This window comes from Brassica oleracea, chromosome C4, assembly GCF_000695525.1.
Source record: "Brassica oleracea var. oleracea cultivar TO1000 chromosome C4, BOL, whole genome shotgun sequence".
NCBI classification, from domain to species: Eukaryota; Viridiplantae; Streptophyta; class Magnoliopsida; order Brassicales; family Brassicaceae; genus Brassica; species Brassica oleracea.
In genome coordinates, this window is record NC_027751.1 from 14,090,978 (window position 1) to 14,115,874 (window position 24,897).

A 24,897-nucleotide genomic window follows, 5' to 3' on the forward strand; every position below is an offset into this window, starting at 1 on the left:
TAAGAGGAATCAATGAGTTTTGTGGAGATGGAGATTGAGCTCATGAAAGACGAGAATCATATATAGGGTTTATAGAGGGGCTACAAATCAGGAACATTTATGATCAAGCGATTTAAGATGTGGACATGAAGAGTTCACCGGTGAAAAAATAAATTACGAACAGACACATGGCGCAATTCTGTAACTCAGACTTGTTTGAGACAATGATGAAAATAACCCAAACTCATGTTAAACGACAACAGTTTACAATATAGGAAAACTATAATTGTTGCAAACTTGAGCTCTTTTTTCATATAACGTGATGAATACCATTTAAAAATGAAACCCATAATACACTTGTAGGCCCGACCCTCAGAGGAAGCCGAAGAAGCAAGGGCTTTCGATCTTCATAAATATATATTAGGTTCGACCATCAATGTACAAAGTATCATTTAGCTTAGTGGTATAAATGTTGGTGTTTTTATCTCAATAACCTGGGTTCGAGCCATGGGTGTGACACTTTTTCACACTTTTTAAAAGTGGAGCCCACAAAACGCTGACGTGGTGCGCTGAGGAGTGAGCGAAAACTCAACTATTATAATATAGATATATTCAAAATTCTAGAAAAAGGTTAGGTTAGAACTACTCCCTCCGTTTCATAATTGTTGATGTTTTGCCTTATTGCACAACGATCAAGAAAATTACTTTTTTCTTAAAAAAACATTTTAAAGATATAATTTTAAAATCAGTTAACCAATTATAAAAATGACGGTAAAATCTAATTGGTTGAACAGTTTCCAATAAAATTAAAGTTAACATTAAAATCTCAAAACTTCATGTAAATTGAAACAGAATAATCCTTCTAAAACATCATCTATATTGAAACGGAGAGAGTATGAAAAAGTAATTCAAAAACCAAGAATTATTTAGATATATGTTCAATGAATCTGGGAAACGCATTCAAACACCCTACTTAACTACGTACATTCTACTTTCATGGTATGACTTTCTTTTTTTATTATTCACCAAAAGAAAGATTGTATTATCGTTAATTCCAAAGTATCATCTAAACAAGGTTCTCTTATTTTCTTGCGGGTTAACTACATATTTTCACACCAGAACTATCGTATAGTAACATAACCACACAAACTTTACATCTAGTCTCAATTCCACACAATTTAAGTAAATAAACCTATTTTTCCCCAAAACTAAAGTTCGAACCCCGATTCCCCCCGGACGAATATTTGAGTTGGTTTTAACTGTTTAGAACCTAAACCACACGTAAACAGAGGACGGAACCAGTTTTAAAACCCGACCCAACCCTCCTATCTAACTACGTACCCGACCCGACATCTACTAAAGGTTAAAAAAATCCCAAATCAATTTCAATTTTCTTAAGAACCCTAAATTGAAAAATCAAAACCTTCTCATCCATTTCCCTTTCCCACACACCCTGAGACTATGAGTAATGAGTCTGGAAGCTCATTCCATTCCACGTTAACATGGGTCCATGAATCATCCATGTGTTGATTTCTGGAAAAAAAAAATTAAAAAATAGACATAATCAAGAGAGAGAGAGAGAGAGAGAGAGAGAGAGAGAGAGAGAGAGATTTTCTGATTTGGAGATTTAGGGCTTGGGATTTTAATTTTGGGTTAATCCGGTTTAATTCTCTAATTAGATCGTAATCGGGTCATGTTGGGTTTAATTAGGTTAGTCATTGGTTTAGTTTTAAAACAAAAAATACTAAACCTACTTTAAACCAGGATTTGTCGGTATTAGTTTTTCTTCAAACTTCAGGGGGACTTGGGTTTTGAACTTTCGGTTTGGGGAGAAATAGGTTTACATACTTAAATTGTGTGGAATTGAGACTAGGTGTAAAGTTTGTATGGATCTGTTACTATACGATAGTTCTGGTGTGGAAATAGGTCGTTAACCTTTTTCTTACCAATAAAGATGCCTTCCCTTCTTTTACATATATGTTCCAACAACTTATGGTGGATCAAGAGCTAATACTGCAGATTGTTTCTCATCAATTAGGTCTTTAATAATAAAAGTACAGTTAAATTCATTTAATAATAGAAAATGTAAATGATTTTACCAAAAAAAAAAAGAGTAAATGAATGGGCAGATAAAATATCGAAAACGTAAAACCGGTTTCGGGTTTAAACAATACAGCAGGCCACTATCACGCCAATCCAATGGATTAATTTCTCTCCAGATAAATTACGAAAACATCCTCGAACTCGCCCTCAAAATAAGCAATCAATAAACCTTTTAAAGTCTATAAATATATAATCCGACTTATCAAGAAATCTTATCTCGCACCAAAAGAATATTAATTGTGGTTTAAAATCCAATTAGCTTTGTCGATTTTGTCTGTGTGCGCAATCACACGTAAACACGTATAGATTCAACTTTATTTATTGTTCTTGTAATAGATTAAACCTCGTGTGTATAAAACAAAGACAGACCCTTCTTCCTGATCTCATTTCCAGTAGATAACAACCCAATTGAAGAAGAAACCAATGTCTTCCATGTGAAACACTTCTCGATTCTCAGCTTCTGGGTACCTCAAACCTCTCTCTCTACGAAAGTTTCGTGCTTTTTTGTATAAAGCCTTCGTCTTTATGTCCGTACCATGATAAGATTCTACTAATGATATTAGATTGATCATTTATTTGCTCTGTGTTATTAATTAGCCAAAAAGGATCTTCATTTCGCATCTGTATGTTAGCAAAGTGATCATCTTTGGTGGTTTATTGTGCAGCTTTGTGTTAAAAGAATCTTCCCCAAAACGATGTCGCTTTTGTCGAAGCTACGGTGTATCACAGTAGATGTAACTGGTACACTCATTGCATACAAAGGAGAGCTTGGTGATTACTATTGTATGGCTGCTAAAGCCGTTGGCTTGCCTTGTCCTGATTATACACGAGTCCATGAAGGTTTCAAAATTGCTTATACAGACATGGCTCAAAAGTATCCTTGTTTCGGTTTCTCCAAAATGCCAAACATTGCTTGGTGGAAAACCTGCGTGAGAGATTCATTCGTCAAGGTATATTTGAATTTGATTCTTTAATCTCCTTATGTGTGTTGGTTACTTTGAGGTTAAGGGGTTTGGTTATGATTAGGCAGGGTATGACTATGATGAGGAAACGTTTGAGAAAGTGTTTAGAAGAATCTATTCGACGTTTGGTTCTGCTGCACCTTACTCTGTGTTTCAAGATTCTCGACCTTTCTTGAGATGGGCACGGGAGAAAGGGCTGATTGTTGGACTTGTTAGCAATGCGGAGTATCGATATCAAGAAGTTATTTTACCTGCCTTGGGTTTGAACAAGGTACTGAATAGTCTCGCTAATGAACAGAACTCATTGTGTTTCAAAAGTTGACTCATGTTTTGGTTGATCTGGTATTTAGGGAGAGTGGGACTTTGGTGTGTTCTCTGGTATGGAAGGGATAGAGAAGCCAGATCCGAGGATATACAAGTTGGCGTTAGAGAGAGCGGGGAACAACATTGCGCCTGAACAGGTTCTGCATATTGGAGACAGTATGCGTAAAGATTATGTCTCGGCGAAGAGTATTGGGATGCATGCTTTGTTGCTTGATAGGTTTGAGACAGAAGCTGCTAAAGACTGGAGAGAAGCTGGAGCTGTTGTGCTTCCTAATTTAGTTGCTGTTCAACAGCTCTTGGAGTCTGATAAGTTGAAATGTTAATCAAGAGACCTCTAAGGAATCTAATGTATTGTAGTATTGCACATTTTGGCTCTTTCTTCTTCTTGTAATGAGTAAAAAGAGTTTCAAAGGCAAGAAACAATTAAAACTATTCAAACCAAATAATACTTCCAACAAGGTGAAGTTTATAATAGTTTACATGATTAAGAAAGTATCTCTCTCTACTTTATTTTCAGATGATTATCACTCAACACAACATATGTTTATATTTTATGACTTTTAAGTAGCTGCTTCAGTTATGGAAGAGATCTTACTTAGGATAGAGATGGAATCACCAACTTTGATTGTCTTCTTGCCTTTGCCTTGCCTGTTGTATATGTTCCAATTCCAAACCATCTCCTTACCAAAGAAAACCTGTCATAAACCAAAACCGATATCATTTGCTGCATCAAGAAGAGCTTGAAATCCTTTTATTAGAGGTCTCAAATAACTGACCTTTCTCTGAGATTTCTTGTCTGGCATTAGGAGTGTGTCTGATCTGAATTTCCTAAGAGTTTGGATTGGTTCAGTCGAAGGAACCCCGGTGTCTTGATCCATAGTTGTTATCTGAAAGAGAAAAACAGTTAGAAACATTCTTCAAATTAAAGAATCAAAGTGTAGTTTACTTGTTCATATATCACATTATTCACCTTGCAGCGGTAACATAGCCTAACTCCTTTGAAGACTAAGTCGTTTATCTTGATCTCATCCCAAAGATCTTCATCGAAAGGATCACCATTCTCCACAACAATGCTACAAAGAGAAACAAGAAAATCAAGATTATGAAGATATTAAAAAGGATTCAAGAGAAATAATAGTTTACTTGGCTCTAAAACGGTTCATAGGCACTGGTTCTGGCAGAAGTGTATTCAGATGGTCCAAAGAAGCCTAAGAACAAAAGGTAAAATATCAAAATGCATATTCTAATTTTATGTATATTGGAATTATCGATATTAGCTCACCTGAGATGAAACCAGAAACGGAAATGTGTTTGAAAATGTTGTAGAGTAACCTACTGCATACTGAGGAGGTGTAGCTCTACATTCGGTTTCTATATCAAAATTAATTAAAAAAAAAATTGATTAACTATCAGTGCATCAAAATCTTTTGCTTATAACAAAGATCACAAGAACAAGAAAAGGCTAAAACCTTTGTTAAACCGGACCAGACGGCTTTGTTTTCCGAGATAATCTGAAAACCATTTAGCAGCTTCTTCTCCTTCATCAAACGCAGACCCAGACCATTCCCACATTGACACACCTTCTGCCACCCAGCTTGGTGTAGTCAATGGAATTTTTAACAGACTCATACCAGGAGCTCTCACCACTACAAGATCAAATAAACAAACACACTGTAACTCTCAGTTATGACAAAACTTTTGTCAATTTTTAAACCAATGACAGATTTACCGAAAAAGGAGTTCTTTGTTGGCTCCCAATCTTCAAAGAAGGCTTCCTTGGGCAGCTCTGCTTCAACAAGAGCAAGCTTTGGCTCAACGTTTTGAGTGCATGCTCTCCCTTTATGGTTCACAACTAACCAATACCGGTCCCATTCAAATCCTTCAGTTTCCACAATACATGTCAAAAGTATCCAATAGATTTAGATCCATTAACAAAGACAACTTCATAGTAAAAAATATATATTTTATCATTGCATGCATGATGCATGTAATCTCTTTTCTCACTTTCACTCCAATTAAAAAAAAAAAATATCTCAGATTTACCAGTCTGAGTTACGGTTGCCTGAGGGACAGAGATTCCACGGCAAGATTTGATCGGAAAAATGATTAAAGATTGAATCTTCAGAGCTTGACCCTCCATTTTCTCTCTCAAAAGTGCTAAAGTACACTCAGGAATCTTGTAGTTTTCTTTTTGAGTGTTCCAAGAATTCTACAACTCTTTAAATTGTGGTTAGACATCCGTTACACATCACCATCATATTAAAATCTTTTTTCTTTACTTTACTGGACCAGCCCCATCCAATGAATGCTATCACTTTGACACCCCCAAATAAGTAAATATCTATATGGGATCCAAATCTAAAATGTGACATTAGTCAAGAGGAAAGAGGAAGCAAAGTAGCTTTAAACTTTCTCTCAGTGTTGTTCAAAAAAAAAAAAAAAACTTTCTCTCAGTATAGCAAAGTTGCTGGGCTTTCTTCAAGTCCATATCCAATTCTATCTCTCCAACTTGTAAGATATTATCCACTTTAGACTTGCAAGATAAGAGTTCATACCCAAATCTATCTCACCAACTTATAAGATATTATCCATTTTAGACTGAAAAGATAATATTTGTATGAATTTGTTTTTAGGCTTTTTTGAAAAATGCATCGTATTAATCAAAATTAGACATTCCTTGTATATTAGATATTGTTTGTCTAAATTACTAATATGAAATTTTAATTGATTTCAAAATATCATTTTCATGAAAACCAAATACCACACAAAACTTTAGTTTAATTTCCAATCTCTAACACGGTTTTCAAATTTGATACACTTCTTATACCACCATACTCACCAGCGAAACTCTTTATTTAAACTACTAGGATAAGACTTGAGCAAAGCGCAGGGTGAGTTATATAGTTAAAATATAAAACATATGGTATTGACAAAGTTAAGATTTATATATAAACAATTTTTTGTATATATGTATACAGTTTTGGATTGTTTATATAATCATCTATATGTTGGACCGAGAACAATTTTAATTGGAATTGTGGATCAAAACTTAAAATTTATGATGGGTCTGATACATTTGGATATTTTATTTATTAACTTATCAGTGAATAATATTTATAGATTTTTCGATTTTGAAGTTACACTAATTTTCAGAATATCAGATTTTTACATTTTTTGAACATAAGATGAAAATTAAAATATTAAAAAGATAACTACTAATTTGGTTAGGCTTATAATTTGAAGTATGATTGGTTTATAGATCACATTAACACAACATAAAATTTAGAGCACAATTATTATTATACTTAAGGTCCAAATAAGATGAAATTAATTTTTTGTTTGCAACCGATATTGTAGAATATATGTATTTAACAAAAAAAATTAGCAGCACAGTTATTAAAATGGTCTTTTATGGTTTAGTGTAAGAGAATATTAACAAAAAATATTGTATATGATAGTTGTATGAATCAAGTTAGTAAACTTTCACTCACAATAGTAAATTTTATTGGCTGTTCTATTCCGGTCTGGTTACCCAGGCTACTTCAAGTTTGAGTAATAGAATGGTCGTTTGATGTCCAGAAAAAAAACTTTCACTCACATAACACAGATCTAGATTGGTGATACATATAATTACATCATTATTATCATATTTGCCTTGTCAGTCACAATTTCTTAGTTTGCACACCGAAATATTAACTTACTTGATTTGACACTGGCTAATAAATACAAATATACTTGCGTATCAACAAATCCTAAGGAACTGATTTCGGAGATGATGATCCAAATTTACAAATTGAAAACTCTAGTAAGTGTCGATCCTAAATAACCCAACTGACGTGATGTGATAGAGAATGTGGTAATAATGCAATGAGCAATGGAACGTGAGTGGAGAAGACGCTTCCTTTTGGAAACAAAAGGATTATATATTTAAGCAAAGTTGAATGCAAAGACTATCTGGAATATCATACGTGATGCACCGTCTAGAGTTGATTGGTAGAAGGGGCCGGTCAGGTTGACTATGCGATGCAATATCAAATGTGAGTTAATTTTTGTAATATATATTGAACAGATGAGAATTCTAAATGAGCATTCTTAATGTTTTTCTGGCAGGTGTAAAATAGAAACGTTTCAACCAATGATTTCGGTTTGAAGTGATAGAAGTTAGAAGATGGATCGTTTAAATTATAAGTATACCATTCGGTTATACAATGCATCGATTTAAAATTAGTGGAGAACATTATATTTTAGATATGTATAACGTTTCCTAGAGAACTAATTTTGGACTTACAAATTATTAAATCGATTTTTATGCTGCATTGACACATCAGCGAGTCTTTTTTGTAATTAATACAAATTATAGGTTACAGTTTTTTAATGATTCTTAATTAATATATAAGGGATGTTACACCATTAAAAATTACTCACTTAATCCTTATATCACCATTATGAATTTTGATGCACCTAATTTTTGTAACCACAATTAAGGACAGCTTCCGGCAAAAGTCTCTGATATTCTTACTCACAAGATTATTGAACATTTAAGGGCTTGTTCGTTTTTCCATCCCGATGAGCCATCTAGATGGAGATGAGAGCTTTGTTCGTTTATGCATCTGGATGACTTTCGGAAATTTAGGCTTAATTTTAAAGTTCATTCAACTGAACCAATTTAGACCATTTGGATGGAGATGGTTCATTCAATATGGTATAATGTCTATTATGCCTCTCATGTAATTCACAAATTACAAACATAACATAATATTATTTTGTCATAAACGAAAATTGACAAAACCACAAAAACGCATCTTTCCGCTAAAACCTAAAAACGAATTTTTCACGCTAAAACCCTAAAAACGAATTTTCCACGCCAAAATCCTAAAAACGCATTTCCGGACAAAATTGCAAAAACGTGTTTTCCTGCCAAAATTGCAAAAGCGTGTTTTTCCGTTAAAAATCGCAAAAAGGTGTCTTCATGCCAAAATCACAAAAAATGTGTTTTCACGCCAAAACCCCAAAACGCATTTTTCCGCCAAAACACAAAAACACGTTTTTCCGCCAAAACCACAAAACGTGTTTTTCCGCCAAAACCGAAAAATGCTTTTTCTCATCAAAATGCATTTCCCGCCAAAACTGCAAAACGCATTCTAGTGAAAACCGCAAAACGTGTTTTCCCGCCAAAACGCATATTTCCGCAAAAACCGAAAACGTGTTTCTCGCCAAAACGTATTTTCCCGCAAAAACCGCAAAAACCGCAAAAAACGTATTTTCCTGCTGAAACATATTTTCATGCCAAAACTACAAAACGGGTTTTCACGCCAAAACCAACCGCAAAAACGTGTTTTCCGCCAGAACCGAAAATCTCGTTTTCCCGCCAAACCCGCAAAAATACATTTTTCTGCCAAAACCGCAAAAGCGCGTTTTCCCACCAAAACCACAAAACGTGTTTTCTCGCCAAAACCGAAAATTGTATTTTCCCGCCAAAACCGAAAAAAAATCTTGTTTTCCCGTCAAAACCGAAAAATCTCGTTTTCCACCAAAACCGAAGTTACCGTCGGTTTATTATTAATACTCTTTTTAGTTTGAAATTCTAAAGTTTTTTTTATCAAATACATGTTTATCAATTTTTTTTGTTTATTAGAAGTTATTATTGTAGTAAAATTTTAACATATAATTAAATTAAGACAAGGGTATTTTGGTAATATTTTTACTAAACTCATTTGGATGAAAATTAACTAAATGAAAATAAAGAAACAAATATAAAATCCATTTAGATGATTCATCTAGATGAGCTATTTGGATGAACAAATAAACAGTCACAAAAATCTGAATGGATCATCTGGATAGATCATACAAATGAATCAGATGATAGAGATGAAAGATAAACAGCTGCCAAGACTTTCGACTGGATTATGTCCAACTCTAACTCTACCGATTGTCTATTTTATCCCAAAAGTAGTAGGATATTAATTTGGGTCCAAAAAACAAAACCAACATGAATTTGTTTTGAAGTCATTCTCAAAAAAGTCTCATACTATTCAGAGTTAAAAGATTATTGTTTAACTTTTGGTGCGGGATTTAGATTGATTTCTCAACAAAACCAATTCAGGATGTTTTTAAAGTTAAAAAGACATTATGCTCTAAGATCATGTTCCGACAATGCTTCGTTGCTTGATAAATTTAATACACATGATGCTAAAGACTAAAGAGAAGCAAAAATTATTTGTGCTTTCTGATTTGGTTTCTGTTCAACAACTTTTGGAGTCTAATAACTTTAAATGTTAAAGAGAGACCCTCCCTAAGCAAGATATAAATCAAGTACTCAGGTTTTAAAAGGTTAAGATCAACTGAGGCTATTCAAGCCAATGAAATTACACTTTCAACAAGGTGAAACTCAGAACAAGTGAAGTTTGTAAGTTACATCAGCAAGAACAAAGCATCTTTCTTTAATTTATTTAGAGATAACATCACAACAGAAGAAGCAAAATGTTTATATATTCGCTTTGAGTTTAAACAGCTGCTTCAGATACGGAAGAGATCATCCTTAGGACAGAGATGGAATCACCAACTTTGATTGTCTTGTTGCCTTTGCCTTGGTTGTTGGTTATGTTCCAATTCCAAACCATATCCTTCCCAAAGAAAACCTGTCACAAACCGGTTTAACATCCACACCAGGTACATCAAGAATACTTGAAATCTTTTATACGTTTCAAATATCTATTACCTTTCCATGCGGTTTCTTGTGTGGCATTAAGACTTTGTCTGATCTGAATTTCATCAGAGTTTCAATTGGTTCAGCTGCATCTGGAACTCCGGTTTCTTGATTCACAGTTGGCAACTGAAAGAAAGAAACAGTTAAGAACCTTTCAAGTTAAAGAATCTGAGACTCTGAGAGTATTTAACGTTTCCACATCATATTCACCTTGCAGCGACTACATAGCCTAACTCCTTGGAGGACCAGATCATTTATCTTAATTTCATCCCAAAGATCTTCACCAAAGGGATCACAATTATCCACAAGAATGCTACAAGAGAACCAAGAAAATCAAGATTATGAAGGAAAGTTGCACCATTGAATATATTAACAAGAACTTAGATGAATAATGGTTTTTACTTGGGTCGAAAACGGTTAATAGGCACCGGTTCTGTAAGAATTGTATTCAGCTTGTCCAAAGAAGCCTAAGAACAAATAACAAAAGAGGATGATCAATGCCATATTATAGCTTAGAGATATTTGAATGTGGATGGGTGCTCACCTGTGAGGAAACCATGAACGGAAATGTATTAGCAAATGTGGTAGAGTAACCAGCTGCATACTCAGGAGGTGAAGGTCTAGTTTCAGTTTCTGTATCATTTAAAAAAAAAAAAAAAAGTTTAGCAAACTCTATGCATCAAAAACTTTATGCTTGTAAAAAGATCACAAGTAGAATGAAAACCATTATTAAACCGAACCAGACGGCTTTGTTTTCCAAGATAATCAGAAAACCATTTAGCAGCTTCTTCTCCTTCATCAAAGGCAGAGCCAGTCCATTCCCACATGGACACACCTTCTGCCACCGAGCTTGGTTTAGTCAATGGTATCTTTAAGGGTCTCATTCCAGGAGCTCTTACAACTGCAAAATGAATAGTCAAGATTTGAGTCTCAATTCATACAAAACTGTGTGTACTATTTTAACAGAATATTCACCCAAAAACGAATTCTTTGTTGGCTTCCAGTCTTCCAAGAAAGCTTCCTTAGGCAGCTCAGATTCAATAAGAGCAAGCTTAGGCTCAACTTTTTGAGTGTATGCTCTTCCTTTGTAGTTCACAACTAGCCAATACCGGTCCCATTGAAATCCTATACATATCAGTTTCCACAAAATTAAAACACAAACGTTTTTTTCTCAGGAATAAAAACAAACAAGAAGAAAGAGATGTTCATGACTTACCAGTTTGAGTTACAGTTGCCTGAGAGACAGAGATTCCACGGCAAGATTTGATCGGATAAATGAAAATAGATTTAATCTTCAGAGCTTGCTCCTCCATTTCTCTGACACAATGCTGAAAACTAGACGAATCTTGTAGTTTAGTTGAGTGTGTTCAAGAGTTGTACGTCTCTTTGCAATATGCGATTACAGTTGCACCACCAACTATAATAAACAATTCGTTTCTGGACTAACACATTCAATGAACGTTGCGCTTTCACAAATTAAAAAACCAGAAAAATAAATGCTATCTACAAATATTATATGGTATGCTAACAACTGAAGAAAAGCAGAGTAATAACAGATAAAAAGCCATTGACATTTTAGTCAGAAAGGAAGCATATAGCTTTCAACTTTGTCTCATCCCAGGATAGCAGTTTCATTGTAAAATGTAAACCAATGATATTTTAAAGTATGTCAAGACTGTTATAACTGATATTGATACAAAACAGAGTTTAAGAACTCATACCAATAATAAATGTGGGAGAGATACAATCAGAATCCGTGAGGAGGAGAAATTTGTATGTTGTGTGTTCCGGAATGAGACTCAAGGCTCCTTTTATACTCTACTTGAGACTTGGAGAGGAAGACTAGAAACTTGGAGAGGAGGTCGCTACATATATGGCTGAGCCATCATCTATTATAAAATTCTTAAAAGTATTTTACTATCACCAACCTAATCATGAGACATCTCTGAGTATGCATGTGATTAACAAAGACCAAGATCAATTTTAAAATATTACAAGCCATTGAGGGTGATTAGTTAGACAGTAGAAACTTTACTCTAGAATTTAAGTTGTAGGATTTTTTGATTCAACTGTAAGTAATATAGCTTTAAAAATGATTGTTACAACAATATATTTCCTACAACCAAAAAAATGGGGCTTTAGAAAATAAGATTTTTACAGCCATTTTTTTCATTTTTTGGCTGTAGCTTTAAAAAAATAAGATAAAGCATGATTGATGATTTAAAAGCTGTAAATCTAAATTATTAAAACATGAGTACAAATTAATCTTGACCCTAAGTTTTCTTTAAAAATTACAATAAAATACCACTGGTCTCTGCACAGTCGTTTTATACATTAACTTCTCTATTATACATTAACTTCTCTACACCATAAATTCGACACGGGTTTGGTTTCGTATAAGATAATATTGTTTTGGGCCTATTATATCTATCTGGCCCAAGATCATAACTATTTATATTTTTTGAATCCAAACCGACGAACCCTATAACCAGTTGTTTATAAATTAGCTAACTCATTACAAAACAAACAATTGATGATAAGTTTACAAAATGTTATTGACAGCAAAACATTTATAGACAACAATATTCTCATTGACGATGTCTTATGCATGATCTAATCAATATCATAAAGGTCGAATAAAAAAAATGGGCTTTGCTTCATGTTCAACGTTCAACGATCTATATTGTTAAATTATTACCTAATTTTTCATGATAACAAAATGGCCCAAACGTTTAATTTCAATTAGGGTGGCTTAATAAAATTAGCAAAAATGTGTACTTATTTTCGTAAGTTGCTTTTAATAACTTGCAATCACTATTTTTAATGTTTCTCTCTAAATAATATATCTGTTTAAAAAAGTATCAATCTAAAATTTTATTAAGCATAATCAACTTTAAATCCAAATATTAATATTATAATTTCATAAAACCAGCAAATGTACTTTAAATTTTAACGTTTATATTTTACACTTTAATTTTTACTTTACCAAGTAAAATGGATAAAATACAATAAAACAAAAACACAATCTCATATAAATAGACGTAAAATACATGGAACATGATGCAACGTTGTCAAAAATTACGAATATATAACAAGAACATAAACAATTATATTTATGAGATTTTTAAAAATTAAAAAATGAACATACATCTGCGTGGGTGCACGGATCAAAAGCTAGTTAATATTAAAACTAAAGTCAGTTCTTACGGCTCTTACAGCCCAACCAATCACATCAAAGTTTCAAAAAGATGCATCTCAGAATAAGTCCTTTACTTTATTTGGAGATAACAACACAACAAGCTGCAAAACTTTTGTAATTTTAGCAGATACCTACCCATGAATGCTTCATTGGGCAACTACAACTCGGGCAAAGAGAAAGTTTTGCATATAGCAGTCACATAACTGAAGACTTTAGGTTTTGTATTAGACTGAGAATCACTAGATATATAAAGTTACAAGATTCTTGAAAACAGCTAAGAGAAACAAATCTAATATGTTCTTGATGCTGTACATGTTACCAATGGTTCCGACAGTAGCATTAAGCACGACCCAGATCTTTCCACGAGGCTAAACGAATTGCTCGGTTAGCTTCCGGGTAGTGGAGGAGCCTTCAAACACTTTCTAATAATGGATTACGGGAACAAGAATTAGATGAAGAATGTAACCGGTTCTGACAACAAAAACAACCACAGTGAAACGGATACCAAGATCTTGATCAAAGTTGGCTAATATATATAATATATATGCTTTAGGGCCTTCCCAAAGAGGGGATAACCAGTTGAAACACAGACAAGAATACAGGAATGCTATTCTTGGAACCAAAATCAGGAGTCACCATAATAGTTCCTTTGATAATCTTAAACGTGGCAACTTTAAAAACAAACAACAGCAAATATAACTGCGAGAACAACTGATGCTAAGCTCAAGGAATCAATCTTGTTCAAAGCACAGAAACAATCAAAGATCAAGACTTTTCAGCGCTCCCTGAATCCATTGTGATCATATAAACAAGGAGAACGCCACCGTTGTTTGACAATGATACGAATCTCAGACTAAGCGATTGGCGCATTAGCCCAATCTATATTGCAATTTGCAAAGGAAATTCTGAATAAAGTTTCTCCGTTTTCCACAATAACAATCAAAGATGAAACTATGGTTTCTCATACTAAACAAGGAATTTCAACATTAGAATGTGCTTGAAAGTAATACAAACAATTAAATATGTAACTGAACTGACATCCAGCATTAGAAAAACAATTGCGATATGGATCCAAGAAAAGCTGAGCTGGAGACAGAACAGAACCTCCGTCTTCTCTAAAGGTACTTTCTTGCGAGTGCACGTACCTTGGTGTCAAAATGCGTCGATGTGATGCGAGAACCAGGCAGATACAAGGGATTCAGAAGAATCTGCATTAACAAACGGAAACAACTTCCATGATGGTGATGCAATAGAGATTGTGTTGCTACGGTGCAACCAAATCAAGACATAGACAACAAATACAAATCTATCAAAATCAATAAATTTTTCTTTTTGACCTTTATATAAAGCTCATGCACCTCCTGGAAGAAGCTCTTGATGCCATCCTCATTACGTGAATCATGAAGGAGCATGAGACGAGTATGTGTTGTTAAATTAAGGGAGTAATAACCAATTTAAAAACTGTTCTAATAAAAAGAGAGACATTTAGATGGATGAATCTGAAGGAGAAGAAGCAAAAATAGCTGTTCTAATAAAAAGAGGATATGGCCTGCAGTAACATACACTGAGACAACCAGATCGTTAAACCTGTCGACGGACTTCAAGAACCTGATAAAGCGTTATATATGAGAGTGAGACGAATCCTTCAAATAATTTCACAAGAGAATATATACTTACATGGCACTTGTAGTCCATGCTAAGTCTTGGACGACATCCAACGCGGCATGTAATATAAACTGGTGCAGTTGAGCCGCATCTTCTCTCTGCCAAATAGAAAAAAAAAATGGCGTTATGTGCACCTTTATAATATAAAAAACCAAGAAGGCGGTGAAATTCCAGTTATTAAGCAAAGTATAATCAAACAAGAATGAATACAGAGTCATTTTACTTTAGCAGCAGACCCAACTTCAGCTTCATAGATTGGAATATCATTCCGAGCCACAATCATAAAGCAAGCAGTGTTTGCCATTACAAAATCCCTAACTAGATTCGACCTTGTTTTGTGCTTCCTGGAACACAAAAAAAACACACACAAAAGAGCAAATTTTAAAGCTAGAAAAAATTGCCATTATCCACGAGAAACTGCAATTCAGTTTCTTAAGGCATCAATCAACAACACTCATGATTTTGGACATGAAACAAGCAGGTCTTGTAATAGAAATTTAAAGTGTTTATGAAGAGACAGTGCGTTTCCAGTTCGCCATGTGAACATTCGATACTAAAAAAATCACCCGAACATGACAGAGATAATGATCCAAATGCATCGGAGAAAAACGAAAGAAATCGAATACGTACCTGCGAGAGATTCAGATCGAGAGCCGAGGAAGATTGAAATTCAAGGAGTTGATTATGTGGGGTAAACCAAGAATATATCAAACTGGTAAGTTAAACCGAAGACCAATTGAACCAGAGGTGATTTATCGACTCGGTTTACTTCGGTTGAAAAGTGTTTTTTTTAACAACTATTTTATTTATGTAAATAATCCAAATACATACAAATTCCGTGGAGTAATAAAACAATAAATATAACTAGAATAATACAAAGAAGAAGAAAATGTAGAAAAGAATTTTTTCATGAAATGACTTCCAAATTAATGGAAAACCAACATTGTTAATAAGGATCCTTGTTAATATTCTTGCGATATTCAAGATTATGTCGCATTAGAAACACCTTAGGTTCTAAAACGTGAGCGCCTAGTCGATTAGGCGTCCGAATATAGGTGCTCGGCGGGAGTTGACCGCTTCAATTTAGACCAAATCGCTATAACAAGTCGGAATCAATGATGTATAACATTGGCTAAATCCTATATTAGATTTATAGATATTTTTTTTGGAATAAAATCCAATATCTTAATTCATCTGATATAAATAAAATATGAGATTTGCTAGTTTTCAAATATTGGAACATCTCACTCGAGTAATGATCCTGATTTGATATCGGAAGAGATTTAGAATGATCCATTAATAAACAGTATCATAAAACATTCTGAAATCATTACCAATGTGAGAATCAATAAAATCAATATTGATGTAATCTCTACGGAATTGGTTCCGGCAAGGTCATAAAAACCGATGAAAAGAAGAGGTAGATATCGATAATAAATATCTGTGCGAACCTCCCATGAATCTCATTTTTTTTCTTCCACATTGCTTAAAGCATTAAGCATTGATGAATTGACTTCTCTGTAAAAATCAATGATGAAAATTGGAATACTCATAATTTATTATAACATAATTATCCAGAGTTTAAAAAAAAATTGGAATAAAACAAAATAGAGATCATCGCCTTTGTGGTCGCCTTCAACCGTTCGCTTGTGCAGTTATAGTTTGGTTAAAAAGTTTGGTATTATAATAACTAGGTAAGGAACCCGTGCGATATCGCACGGAACTCGTTTTGTATAAAAAAATATAATACAATCTATATAAATAATCAAGTTAATCTTAATGTTGAAAATATGATTTGCAAAGTATATATATATATAAACCGTAATGTTCCAGTTATACTTTTATCATAACAAATATTGCATACAATTACGTCTCTATCTTTTAAAAGGTTTTCTTACAATTTTAACATGATATTTAGCTCCAACCACTTCTTGAAAAAAATCAATTATTTTGGTTGTACCAGAAAATAATATTTTAACATTGGATTATAAGTTTCTTTCACCGAGTTTAATGATACTAACCAGAGATCTAAATGTAATAAAAACAGAAAGTAAGTAAGAAAATAAAACAACCAGCGCTGGAGTCACCACTGGCCAGATATCAAAAGAAAATTGTTTAACAGTCGCTTGGAGATAGCCGGTTGAGAGAAAGATATGCGAAATAGTAAGAGTGAAATTATGATGATATGATGGTTCAAAATTTTTGTGAACAACACAATTTTATAGAGTTCAAAAGACATAAAATGGAAAAGATACAACTTTATAACAAAAAGATACAACCGTAGTTACCGTTAACGATTATAAACGAGAAGATACAACAAACAAACATAAGTATAGTTATAATGAAAAGAAGCAACCGTTGAATTAATTGGGATTGCCCATAGTAATTGTAGGTTGGAGGCACGTATGCTAATCTTGAAAGTTTATTAAAAAAAACAAATATAGAAAAGGTTTTATAATTAATTTACAATTATGATAAAATGAAATTTTAGATTTTATCAAAATGGAAGTATTAATGTGTTATTTTAATTTTAATATATAAATTTAATACAAAGATAACCAGTATAACTGCATTGTCAATTCCATATAAAGGTAAAAGTATAAACTTGATAAAAACATATATACACAAACAATGAAAAAATAATCAATTTGGATACTTTGTTACTTTTTAAAGCAGTAAAATCTACAGCATGTTACTATAAGAAATCGAGAAAAAATTACCTGGATTGATATTCATTGTCTTCTCGTTGCAGATTTTTTGCACCAGTTTTTTTTTTTTGTAACTTGATCAAAGGGATAGTTATATTTATAGTAAAATAAAACAGTTAGTAATAATTACTAGAGAAAAGACACGTCCCTCTATAACGTAACTATTCATTACATTGAGATTTCTTAAATAATTATAATTAAGAAATAAGGTACATAATTAAGGCTAAACATTAGTGTTACATTCTTTGTAGTATGATCAGAGAAAAATATATATCCAAAAAAAAAAATATATATATATATATATAAGAAATTAATTCATAATTTTTTTTTTTAATGATGGAAAGACATGTCCCTTTTAAAAAATAATTATTCATTCCAAACAGTTAACTTATAAATAAAACTAAAACTACTTACATACTTCTTAGGATACGCATATATAAATAGTACGCCAACAACACGATAGTTGAATTGTATCAAAACAGATAAAACAACAGAGAATAAAAACACCATTTTCATTTATTTTTATCACCTTTATTACAGTGTCACAGACACAGATAATCATTAGAACACACGATTCCTTTCTATTTTGATGTTACGCAAAAGAGGCACTTGTGTATGTAAGGTTTAGTAACACGTAGATCAATATAAATATTGTGTTGTAGAAAATAAAATACAAATAAAAAGAAGGTATGATGTTGCTTTCTTAATATCGTTAACATTAATCTCTGAAAACCGTGTAGTCGTAGTTCTTAATCTCTGAAAACAACACATGAAGAAATATGAAGACGCGTGTAAAGATAACTCAACCGTTATGGAATCGTCTTTTCAATTATAAATTTCTTCCACTGAGTTTAATGGTAATAACCAGAGATCTAAATGTAATAAAAACAGAAAATAAATAAGAAGAGAAAATAACCAGCATTGGAGTTAACACGTTGGCTGGAAATTAAAAAAAAACTGTTTAACAGTCGCTTGAAAATAGCCGGTTGAGAGCGAAGAGATGAGTAATAGTGAGAATGAAATTATGATGATATGAAGGTGCAAAAATTTTAACAACACAATTATATAGAGTTCAAAAGACATAAGAGGGAAAAAATACAACTTTATAACGAAAAGATACAACCGTAGTTACCGTAAACGGTTATAAACGAAAAGATACAACCAATAGGTATGAATCAAGTTATAATGAAAAGACGCAGCCTTATGAATTAATTAAGATTGCTATTATTAGTAGATTAAAAAATTTAAATAATACGTTACGTGAAAAATAAATTAAACATGAAACAACAACAACAAAGGGAAAATAGTAAACAACCGACTTTAGGCAGCTGTTAGCTTCTTATAAATTAGAATGCGTTTTGAAGCATATCATTCATACAATTCTCAAACCAAACACAAAAACTAGAGCGAGTTCCAATTGCTAAACAGTATGTCGAAGAAGACAATAATTGGAAAAGAATTGTATGAATAATTAAAAAGAATTAAATATTAATATGTTACGTGAAAGAAGGAAATTAAACATGAAACAACAACAACAAAGGGAAAATAGTGAACAATCGACTTCAGTCAGCTGTTAGCTTCTTCTTATAAATTAGAATGCGCTTTGAAGCATATAATTCATACAATTCTCAAACCAAACACAAAAACTAGAGCGAGTTCCAATTGCTAAACAGTATGTCGAAGAAGACAATGATTGGAAAAGACAACAACGAAGCTACGAATTAATGTGATACTATCAGAGTATCAAAAGTATAAGAACATAGAATTCTAAAGAAAATACATCTTGTATTTCTGAAATATGATAAGTGTTTACAAGTTTGAGTGAAATTACAGAGTTTCTCCTCTCTCCATGAACATGAACATGAACAATCAAATTTTTGATACATCTCTACACAATACCCTACTTACTTATACCCAAACTTTTCCCTGTTGGACCCAAATTTTGTCAAGACCCAGTAACAGCGTAGGCCCATTTCCTTGTCCACTCCAACCTCGACCTCATTGTTAGGGCTTGATGTCGAGCTCTAGGCAGGAGAACGAGGTCAAGAATCTGCACAACATAAAGATCAAGCCAGATAGATATTCCTCGTAATATCAAAAAAAAAAAAAACCCAAAGATCTTGGGGCCAACAACAAATGAAGGGGAAGATCATGGAAAACCTTAGAGGAAGGTACACTAATAAAAAGGATCACGAGAGAGAAGGAAGACACGCGCTAAACCCTAGATATTACACTCAATACACTTGACTTAAATGTCGATGTCGATCTCATTCTCTATTTGTAATTCATTTTAGATCTTGTTCATTTTTCAGTCATCCCTTGTAAACTTTCATTGCATTTTGATCAATATCCCTTGTAAATTCATTTTGTGGAAATCTGATTACATCGTTGTGTTACGAGGATATTGTTGTCCACGTTATTTCTTCCCTAATCTTTATAAACAATCACTAACCAAATACTTAGTGTGGGTTTTAGGATTCATATTTTGACGCCGTCAATGGGGAAGAGAAACAAAAACATCCGATTCAAATTTCCTAATAACGATCATGAATCCCACACAAAACCCACCAGGTTCTGCCGTACCACGAACCATTCACGTCGATTTCCCAGACACAAGAAACGAAACACCACCAACAGGGACGGAACAGACTTGCCAGGCCGCAGCCACCAGAGGAGCTCAAACACAACGAGCGCCTCCATCTGCTGCCCCGAGCCCAGAGTCCCAGAACGAACGGCCTCGCGGGTTTGGAATCGACCAGGCGAGACACAAATCTTCAACAACCCGTCCAGTTGGGCGCAAGCAGCACGGCTAATCTCCCCTCTGCCCTTGGCGCATACCCGCGAAAAGATGACCAAATTACGGAGCATGGTCTCCATTCTCATCAACAAATCCCAGAATCAGGAGACCACATACCGAATCATAGCCAACTGGCTAGAGCAAGCCGAAAAGGAGCTTGCAGCACACCGGGCCGTAGCTTTCGAACGGTCAAGAGATCGACCAGATCTAATGAATCACACTTCCTTGGCTCGAAGGCGAAGCCGAGGAGCATTCAAAACCCCAGAGTGCCCTTGTTCTCAATCTGTTTGATTTAAAGTCGGAGAGACATAGAGATCGACCCCACAGCCTGGGATAGCTAGCTTCAATGAATTAGATGAGGTACAAACAAGGCGTCGAGAGCACGAGAGCCCATCGGTCCGCGTCCAGAGCAACTCGGCCGAAAGGGAGCACAAATATTTAGTTATTGGATTCTAATGTATTTTTCTTTTGGATTTAGTTCATTATTGTTGTGGTCTTTTATTTAGTTATACTTGAATTTTAATCTACTTCGAGTGAAAACAACATGAACTCGTTTTTAAAAATGATAGATAATTCATGCAAGTTGTAATTTCATCAAAAATTCCAAATCTTCCTCATCAATTATTAGGGATGTTATATAGAGCTTTTAAGGCCAGCCGGACCCAGTAAAATATAAACTCAGCCTTATTCTAGTCTAAATCCTACTTTAACCCTAATAGTTTATGCACGAAGGGTTGGGTTAGGGCTAGCCCATTTTACAATATCTTATAAAACACAAGCAAATAATATATATTAACAAGTGATTTAGATAATTATAGTAATTTCATTAAAAGATATATAATACAATCAAACAATGTTTCATGGTTTTGGGATTTTGACAGGAAAACAAGATTGTGCGGGAAATTCAAATTTTGCGGTTTTGTCAAAATAAAATAAAATTTGCAAGTTTAATGAAAAACTCGATTCTGCGTTAAAAACTCATTTTTACGTTGTTGGCAGAAAATTCAATTTTATGGTTTTGATGGAAAAAAACTCAGTTTTACAGTTTCGGCAGGAAAACTCAATTATACGGTTTTGGAAAGAAACCTCAGTTTTGGAAAAAAAAAATTGGGGAGAGGGGGGGGGGGCGAAAAACTTGAGTTTGAGATTTTGACGGTAAAATTTATTTTTGATATTTTGGCGAAAAAAATCAATTTTATGGATCTAAGAACAAAAATTCATTTTTGAAGTTCTAACCCTACACCCAAATATTGTTATTTACCCAAAAAAACATAATTTATCTAATAGGGTCAAACCCTATCAAAATCCGTTACTTCTTTAACACGGCCCTAAATCGGCCATGAACATTATAAAAGTAATGCATTCAAAATTAGGACTTTTAAATTATTTGGATGCCCTATATAACATATGTGTTTATCATGAAATCCATCGTCGTTTTTTCGTGTCGGCTCCCATCGCCGTTATGTTGTTACTTATTGTATAATCTGTGACCAATTAGAAATTATGGTAAAAAAAAGTTTAGATCAATCAAAACATTTAAAATATAAGAAATAAAACAAAAGGAAAGAGTTGACAAAAAAAACAAAAGGAAAGAAACAGCTAAAAAGGAAATCAAACCTACCCACAAAACAAATTAAACATATCTTTTGCGGAAAAGGAAAATTAAACAACAAAGGAAATTAGTGAACAACTCAGTTAGGTTTTTTTGTTATAAATAAGAAAGAGCTCTGAAGCAACAATTCATTCGATATCTTGTTTTGTTTCTCAAGTCAAACCAAAAACAACTCACAGAAAAAGCTAGAGAGAGTTTGAATTCCATAACCCTAATAACAAAGTATGTCGAACAAGACGATTATCAGAGAAGACAACAACGAAGCTTTGCATGTTGTTGTTGTTAACGAACCATCTTCGCTAGAGTTCGTCTCTTTTCTTGGCAAAGGTGGTTTCGGTTCCGTAGCTCTCATGAGAGATTCCAAATACCAATTATACGCTGAGAAATCATCTCCAATGGATTTCATCAAGAGTCTCGAGAAAGAGCATAGGATCATGCTACGTTTCCGCAACCATCTACGCATAATCCAAACCACGAGCCCTAATCTTCACATAGGGTTCAATCTCGACCGTTGCTACATCAACATGGAGTTCGCCTCCAAAGGCACTTTCCACAACATCATCTCTCAGTTGCGTGGTAGACCAATGCCGGAGTTCATGGTTGGACGTGCCGCTCTTATGATCTTACAAGGACTAGAAGCTCTTCACTCACAAGGCTACGTTCACTGTGATCTCAAGCCGGCCAACGTTCTCCTCTTCCCTTCCAAGACTTTCGGAGAGCCGTGGGATCTCAAGCTTGCTGATTTTGGTTTATCCAAGGAACCGGGTACGGATTCTAGGTCGTCTTTGTCTGGTGGTACGCCGCAGTACATGCCCCCTGAGTCTTTGGGACCCAACGGAGTGAAGATGGTGGGACCTGCCGTTGATATGTGGTCTCTAGGGTGTGTTGTGGCTGAGATGTTTGGTGGCTGGCCTGAGAAGAGGCGAGGTTGCTACGCGTGGAGGCTTCCCGGACTTGTCTCTCCGGTGGCTAATGACTTCTTGAGAAGGTGCATGGCGTTTCAACCCTCGCGTAGATCCACCGCAGCGGATCTGTTGAAACATCCTTTTGTTGCGCTGCAAAGAGGACCCATGATGATGACGATGGCTCCACCACGGCCAGATCAGATGCTTCAGTATTGTCCTCCTCCGGTTAGAAGACAAATAGGACCAGTGATGATGATGATGATGGCTCCACCAAGACCTGGAGATTTGATCTGCTGAGATCAATCAAAAATAGAAAAAGAGAGGAGTTTGCGATCAAAGGCAGCTATTTAGGTTTCGGTTGTTAAAGAGTCGTGTATAGGTTTCAGCTGAGTCCATGTCTTAATTTCAGTTGGTCATGTTTTGGTACTTGCGTGCTAAGTTTCAGACACTTTCACTCTTTTAGGTTCAAGGTCTGATATTATTTGTAAATGCATCTTACGTCTTTTAAATCAGAGATTATTCTAAGTGTTTGATTCTTTGATATCTTCTAATATTGCACTATTCAAACAAAAATATCGTCACACTTTCAACAAGATGTAACTCAGAACTTGTGAAGTTTGTGTGTTATTTTTACATGAGCAAGCAAGCATCATTCTTACATTATTTTAGAGGTAACAACAACACAACACAACACATTAGAAAAGGAAAAAAACAATAGGTTTTGAGTTACACAGCTGCTTCAGCTCTAGAAAACCTTTTCTGAATCTACCAATACGCATAGGTTTAGATTTTGCATCTAATACTATGTCGCAACACAAGTATCAGCTTGTGCATACTAAAGGGTAAAAATTCAAGAAAATCAGAGTTTAAAACAAAAAGAGAAACAAAAGCCAAACTTTGGTATGAAGTTAAAAGGGAAGCAAATAGCTTTCAACTTTGTGATCTCAGCATATTGTACAACAATGAAGTTTAAAGATGTTATATTTATGTAGAGAGGACTTTACTAGTAAGCTCAATCTGAAATTAACCAGAAGAATCTGATTCTAAAAATGCAGATTTTTTTTTATTTTGGAAGCTACGGACCGTTACTACTTATTACGCTTGGCAGCGCGTCTTCCGTTACCCTTCCTTGGTGGTACTTTGTCACGACGCTTCAGCATCTCAAGCTTCGATAAGCGCCTACAATTAAGTTAATAACAAACAAACTCGAGAACAAAAAAACTCAAGCTCCAACACTAGACTAATGCAAGGCTTATCAACTACCCCACCAAGACAAGAGGAATCAAATCACCTATACACTCTTTGCAATGGAAATGAGTTATCTAGGCATTTCTTTGCTAAGAAAGTAAATAAATAAATAAAAACAAGAAGTATTTAAAGGGAGGGGAGTACTCTTTTCTTCTCTAGCCAAGACATTAGGATCCTCATTCGTGATGTCGTATGGATACCACTCTGCAACCTTATCACCAAAAAGCTTCTTCCTTAAAATTTTATGAGGAGATCTCTGTCCTGTTGGGTTTAAGCATATGTCCAAAGATGCTCGCCCTTGCTTCAGTCATGCCTATAGTCACTGCTGAAGTTACAAGGCTTTTCAAGCTACCGCTTGCCATCTTCCTTTAAACCAAACCTGTTAAAGTAAGAAACACACACATGAAACATGATTAATCAGTAAGCAAAACCAACACACAGTATGCTCATAAGTTTAACAAAAAAGACAGAAAAACATTTCAGTTACAAGACTCAGAGATATTGTTTTTATGAAAATTTACGATTTTAAAAAATATAATTTTTTTAATTTTTTTTTACAATAATAATACTATTTTCATTTTTAAAACTATTTTACTATTTTAATAAATTATTTTAGTTTGAAAAAATAAAAACCAAAATCTAGTCACTACAAGAAAACACACCGAATTCCGACGGATCTTCCGACGGAC

At 34.2% G+C, this 24,897-nt stretch overlaps 5 protein-coding genes and 2 pseudogenes across 7 annotated transcripts; 3 read left to right on the top strand and 4 right to left on the bottom strand.

Annotated features, from left to right (window-relative positions):
- Nucleotides 1-2,292: 2,292 nt before the first annotated feature.
- Nucleotides 2,293-3,847, top strand: LOC106340876 (haloacid dehalogenase-like hydrolase domain-containing protein 3). Of its 2 annotated transcripts, none has more exons than XM_013779710.1 (4): nt 2,293-2,546; nt 2,748-3,032; nt 3,109-3,315; nt 3,395-3,847. In XM_013779710.1, the coding sequence occupies exons 2-4, from the start codon at nt 2,778-2,780 to the stop codon at nt 3,689-3,691; spliced, it is 759 nt and encodes a 252-aa protein (XP_013635164.1). In that variant the 5' UTR covers nt 2,293-2,546; nt 2,748-2,777; the 3' UTR covers nt 3,692-3,847. The 2 variants fall into 2 exon arrangements, with proteins under 2 accessions (XP_013635164.1, XP_013635165.1); XM_013779711.1 differs by having other exon boundaries at nt 2,300-2,609.
- Nucleotides 3,780-5,616, bottom strand: LOC106340875 (mitochondrial amidoxime reducing component 2-like). The gene is made up of 8 exons (XM_013779709.1): nt 5,412-5,616; nt 5,098-5,247; nt 4,838-5,014; nt 4,651-4,739; nt 4,512-4,576; nt 4,339-4,441; nt 4,145-4,255; nt 3,780-4,063 (listed from the first exon to the last, which is right to left on the bottom strand). Exons 1-8 carry the CDS (start codon nt 5,506-5,508, stop codon nt 3,929-3,931), a joined length of 927 nt encoding a protein of 308 aa, XP_013635163.1. The 5' UTR covers nt 5,509-5,616; the 3' UTR covers nt 3,780-3,928.
- A 4,070-nt stretch (nt 5,617-9,686) lies between these two features.
- LOC106340874 (mitochondrial amidoxime reducing component 2-like) lies at nt 9,687-11,880 on the bottom strand. Of its 2 annotated transcripts, none has more exons than XM_013779706.1 (9): nt 11,796-11,880; nt 11,291-11,409; nt 11,050-11,199; nt 10,799-10,975; nt 10,619-10,707; nt 10,477-10,541; nt 10,285-10,387; nt 10,087-10,200; nt 9,687-10,006 (listed from the first exon to the last, which is right to left on the bottom strand). In XM_013779706.1, exons 2-9 carry the CDS (start codon nt 11,385-11,387, stop codon nt 9,872-9,874), a joined length of 930 nt encoding a protein of 309 aa, XP_013635160.1. In that variant the 5' UTR covers nt 11,388-11,409; nt 11,796-11,880; the 3' UTR covers nt 9,687-9,871. The 2 variants fall into 2 exon arrangements, with proteins under 2 accessions (XP_013635160.1, XP_013635161.1); XM_013779707.1 differs by having other exon boundaries at nt 11,291-11,402; nt 11,796-11,842.
- A 2,332-nt stretch (nt 11,881-14,212) lies between these two features.
- LOC106340877 (trafficking protein particle complex subunit 2-like) lies at nt 14,213-15,639 on the bottom strand. Its single transcript, XM_013779712.1, has 6 exons — nt 15,569-15,639; nt 15,162-15,282; nt 14,951-15,036; nt 14,820-14,881; nt 14,611-14,696; nt 14,213-14,481 (listed from the first exon to the last, which is right to left on the bottom strand). The coding sequence occupies exons 2-6, from the start codon at nt 15,240-15,242 to the stop codon at nt 14,389-14,391; spliced, it is 408 nt and encodes a 135-aa protein (XP_013635166.1). The 5' UTR covers nt 15,243-15,282; nt 15,569-15,639; the 3' UTR covers nt 14,213-14,388.
- A 6,640-nt stretch (nt 15,640-22,279) lies between these two features.
- Nucleotides 22,280-23,257, top strand: LOC106338200 (mitogen-activated protein kinase kinase kinase ANP1-like). The gene has a single exon (XM_013777232.1). It carries the CDS (start codon nt 22,280-22,282, stop codon nt 23,255-23,257), a length of 978 nt encoding a protein of 325 aa, XP_013632686.1.
- A 791-nt stretch (nt 23,258-24,048) lies between these two features.
- Nucleotides 24,049-24,570, bottom strand: LOC106340879 (annotated as a pseudogene).
- Nucleotides 24,571-24,617: 47 nt separating this feature from the next.
- LOC106338201 overlaps nt 24,618-24,897 on the top strand; it is a 9,203-nt pseudogene continuing 8,923 nt past the window's right edge.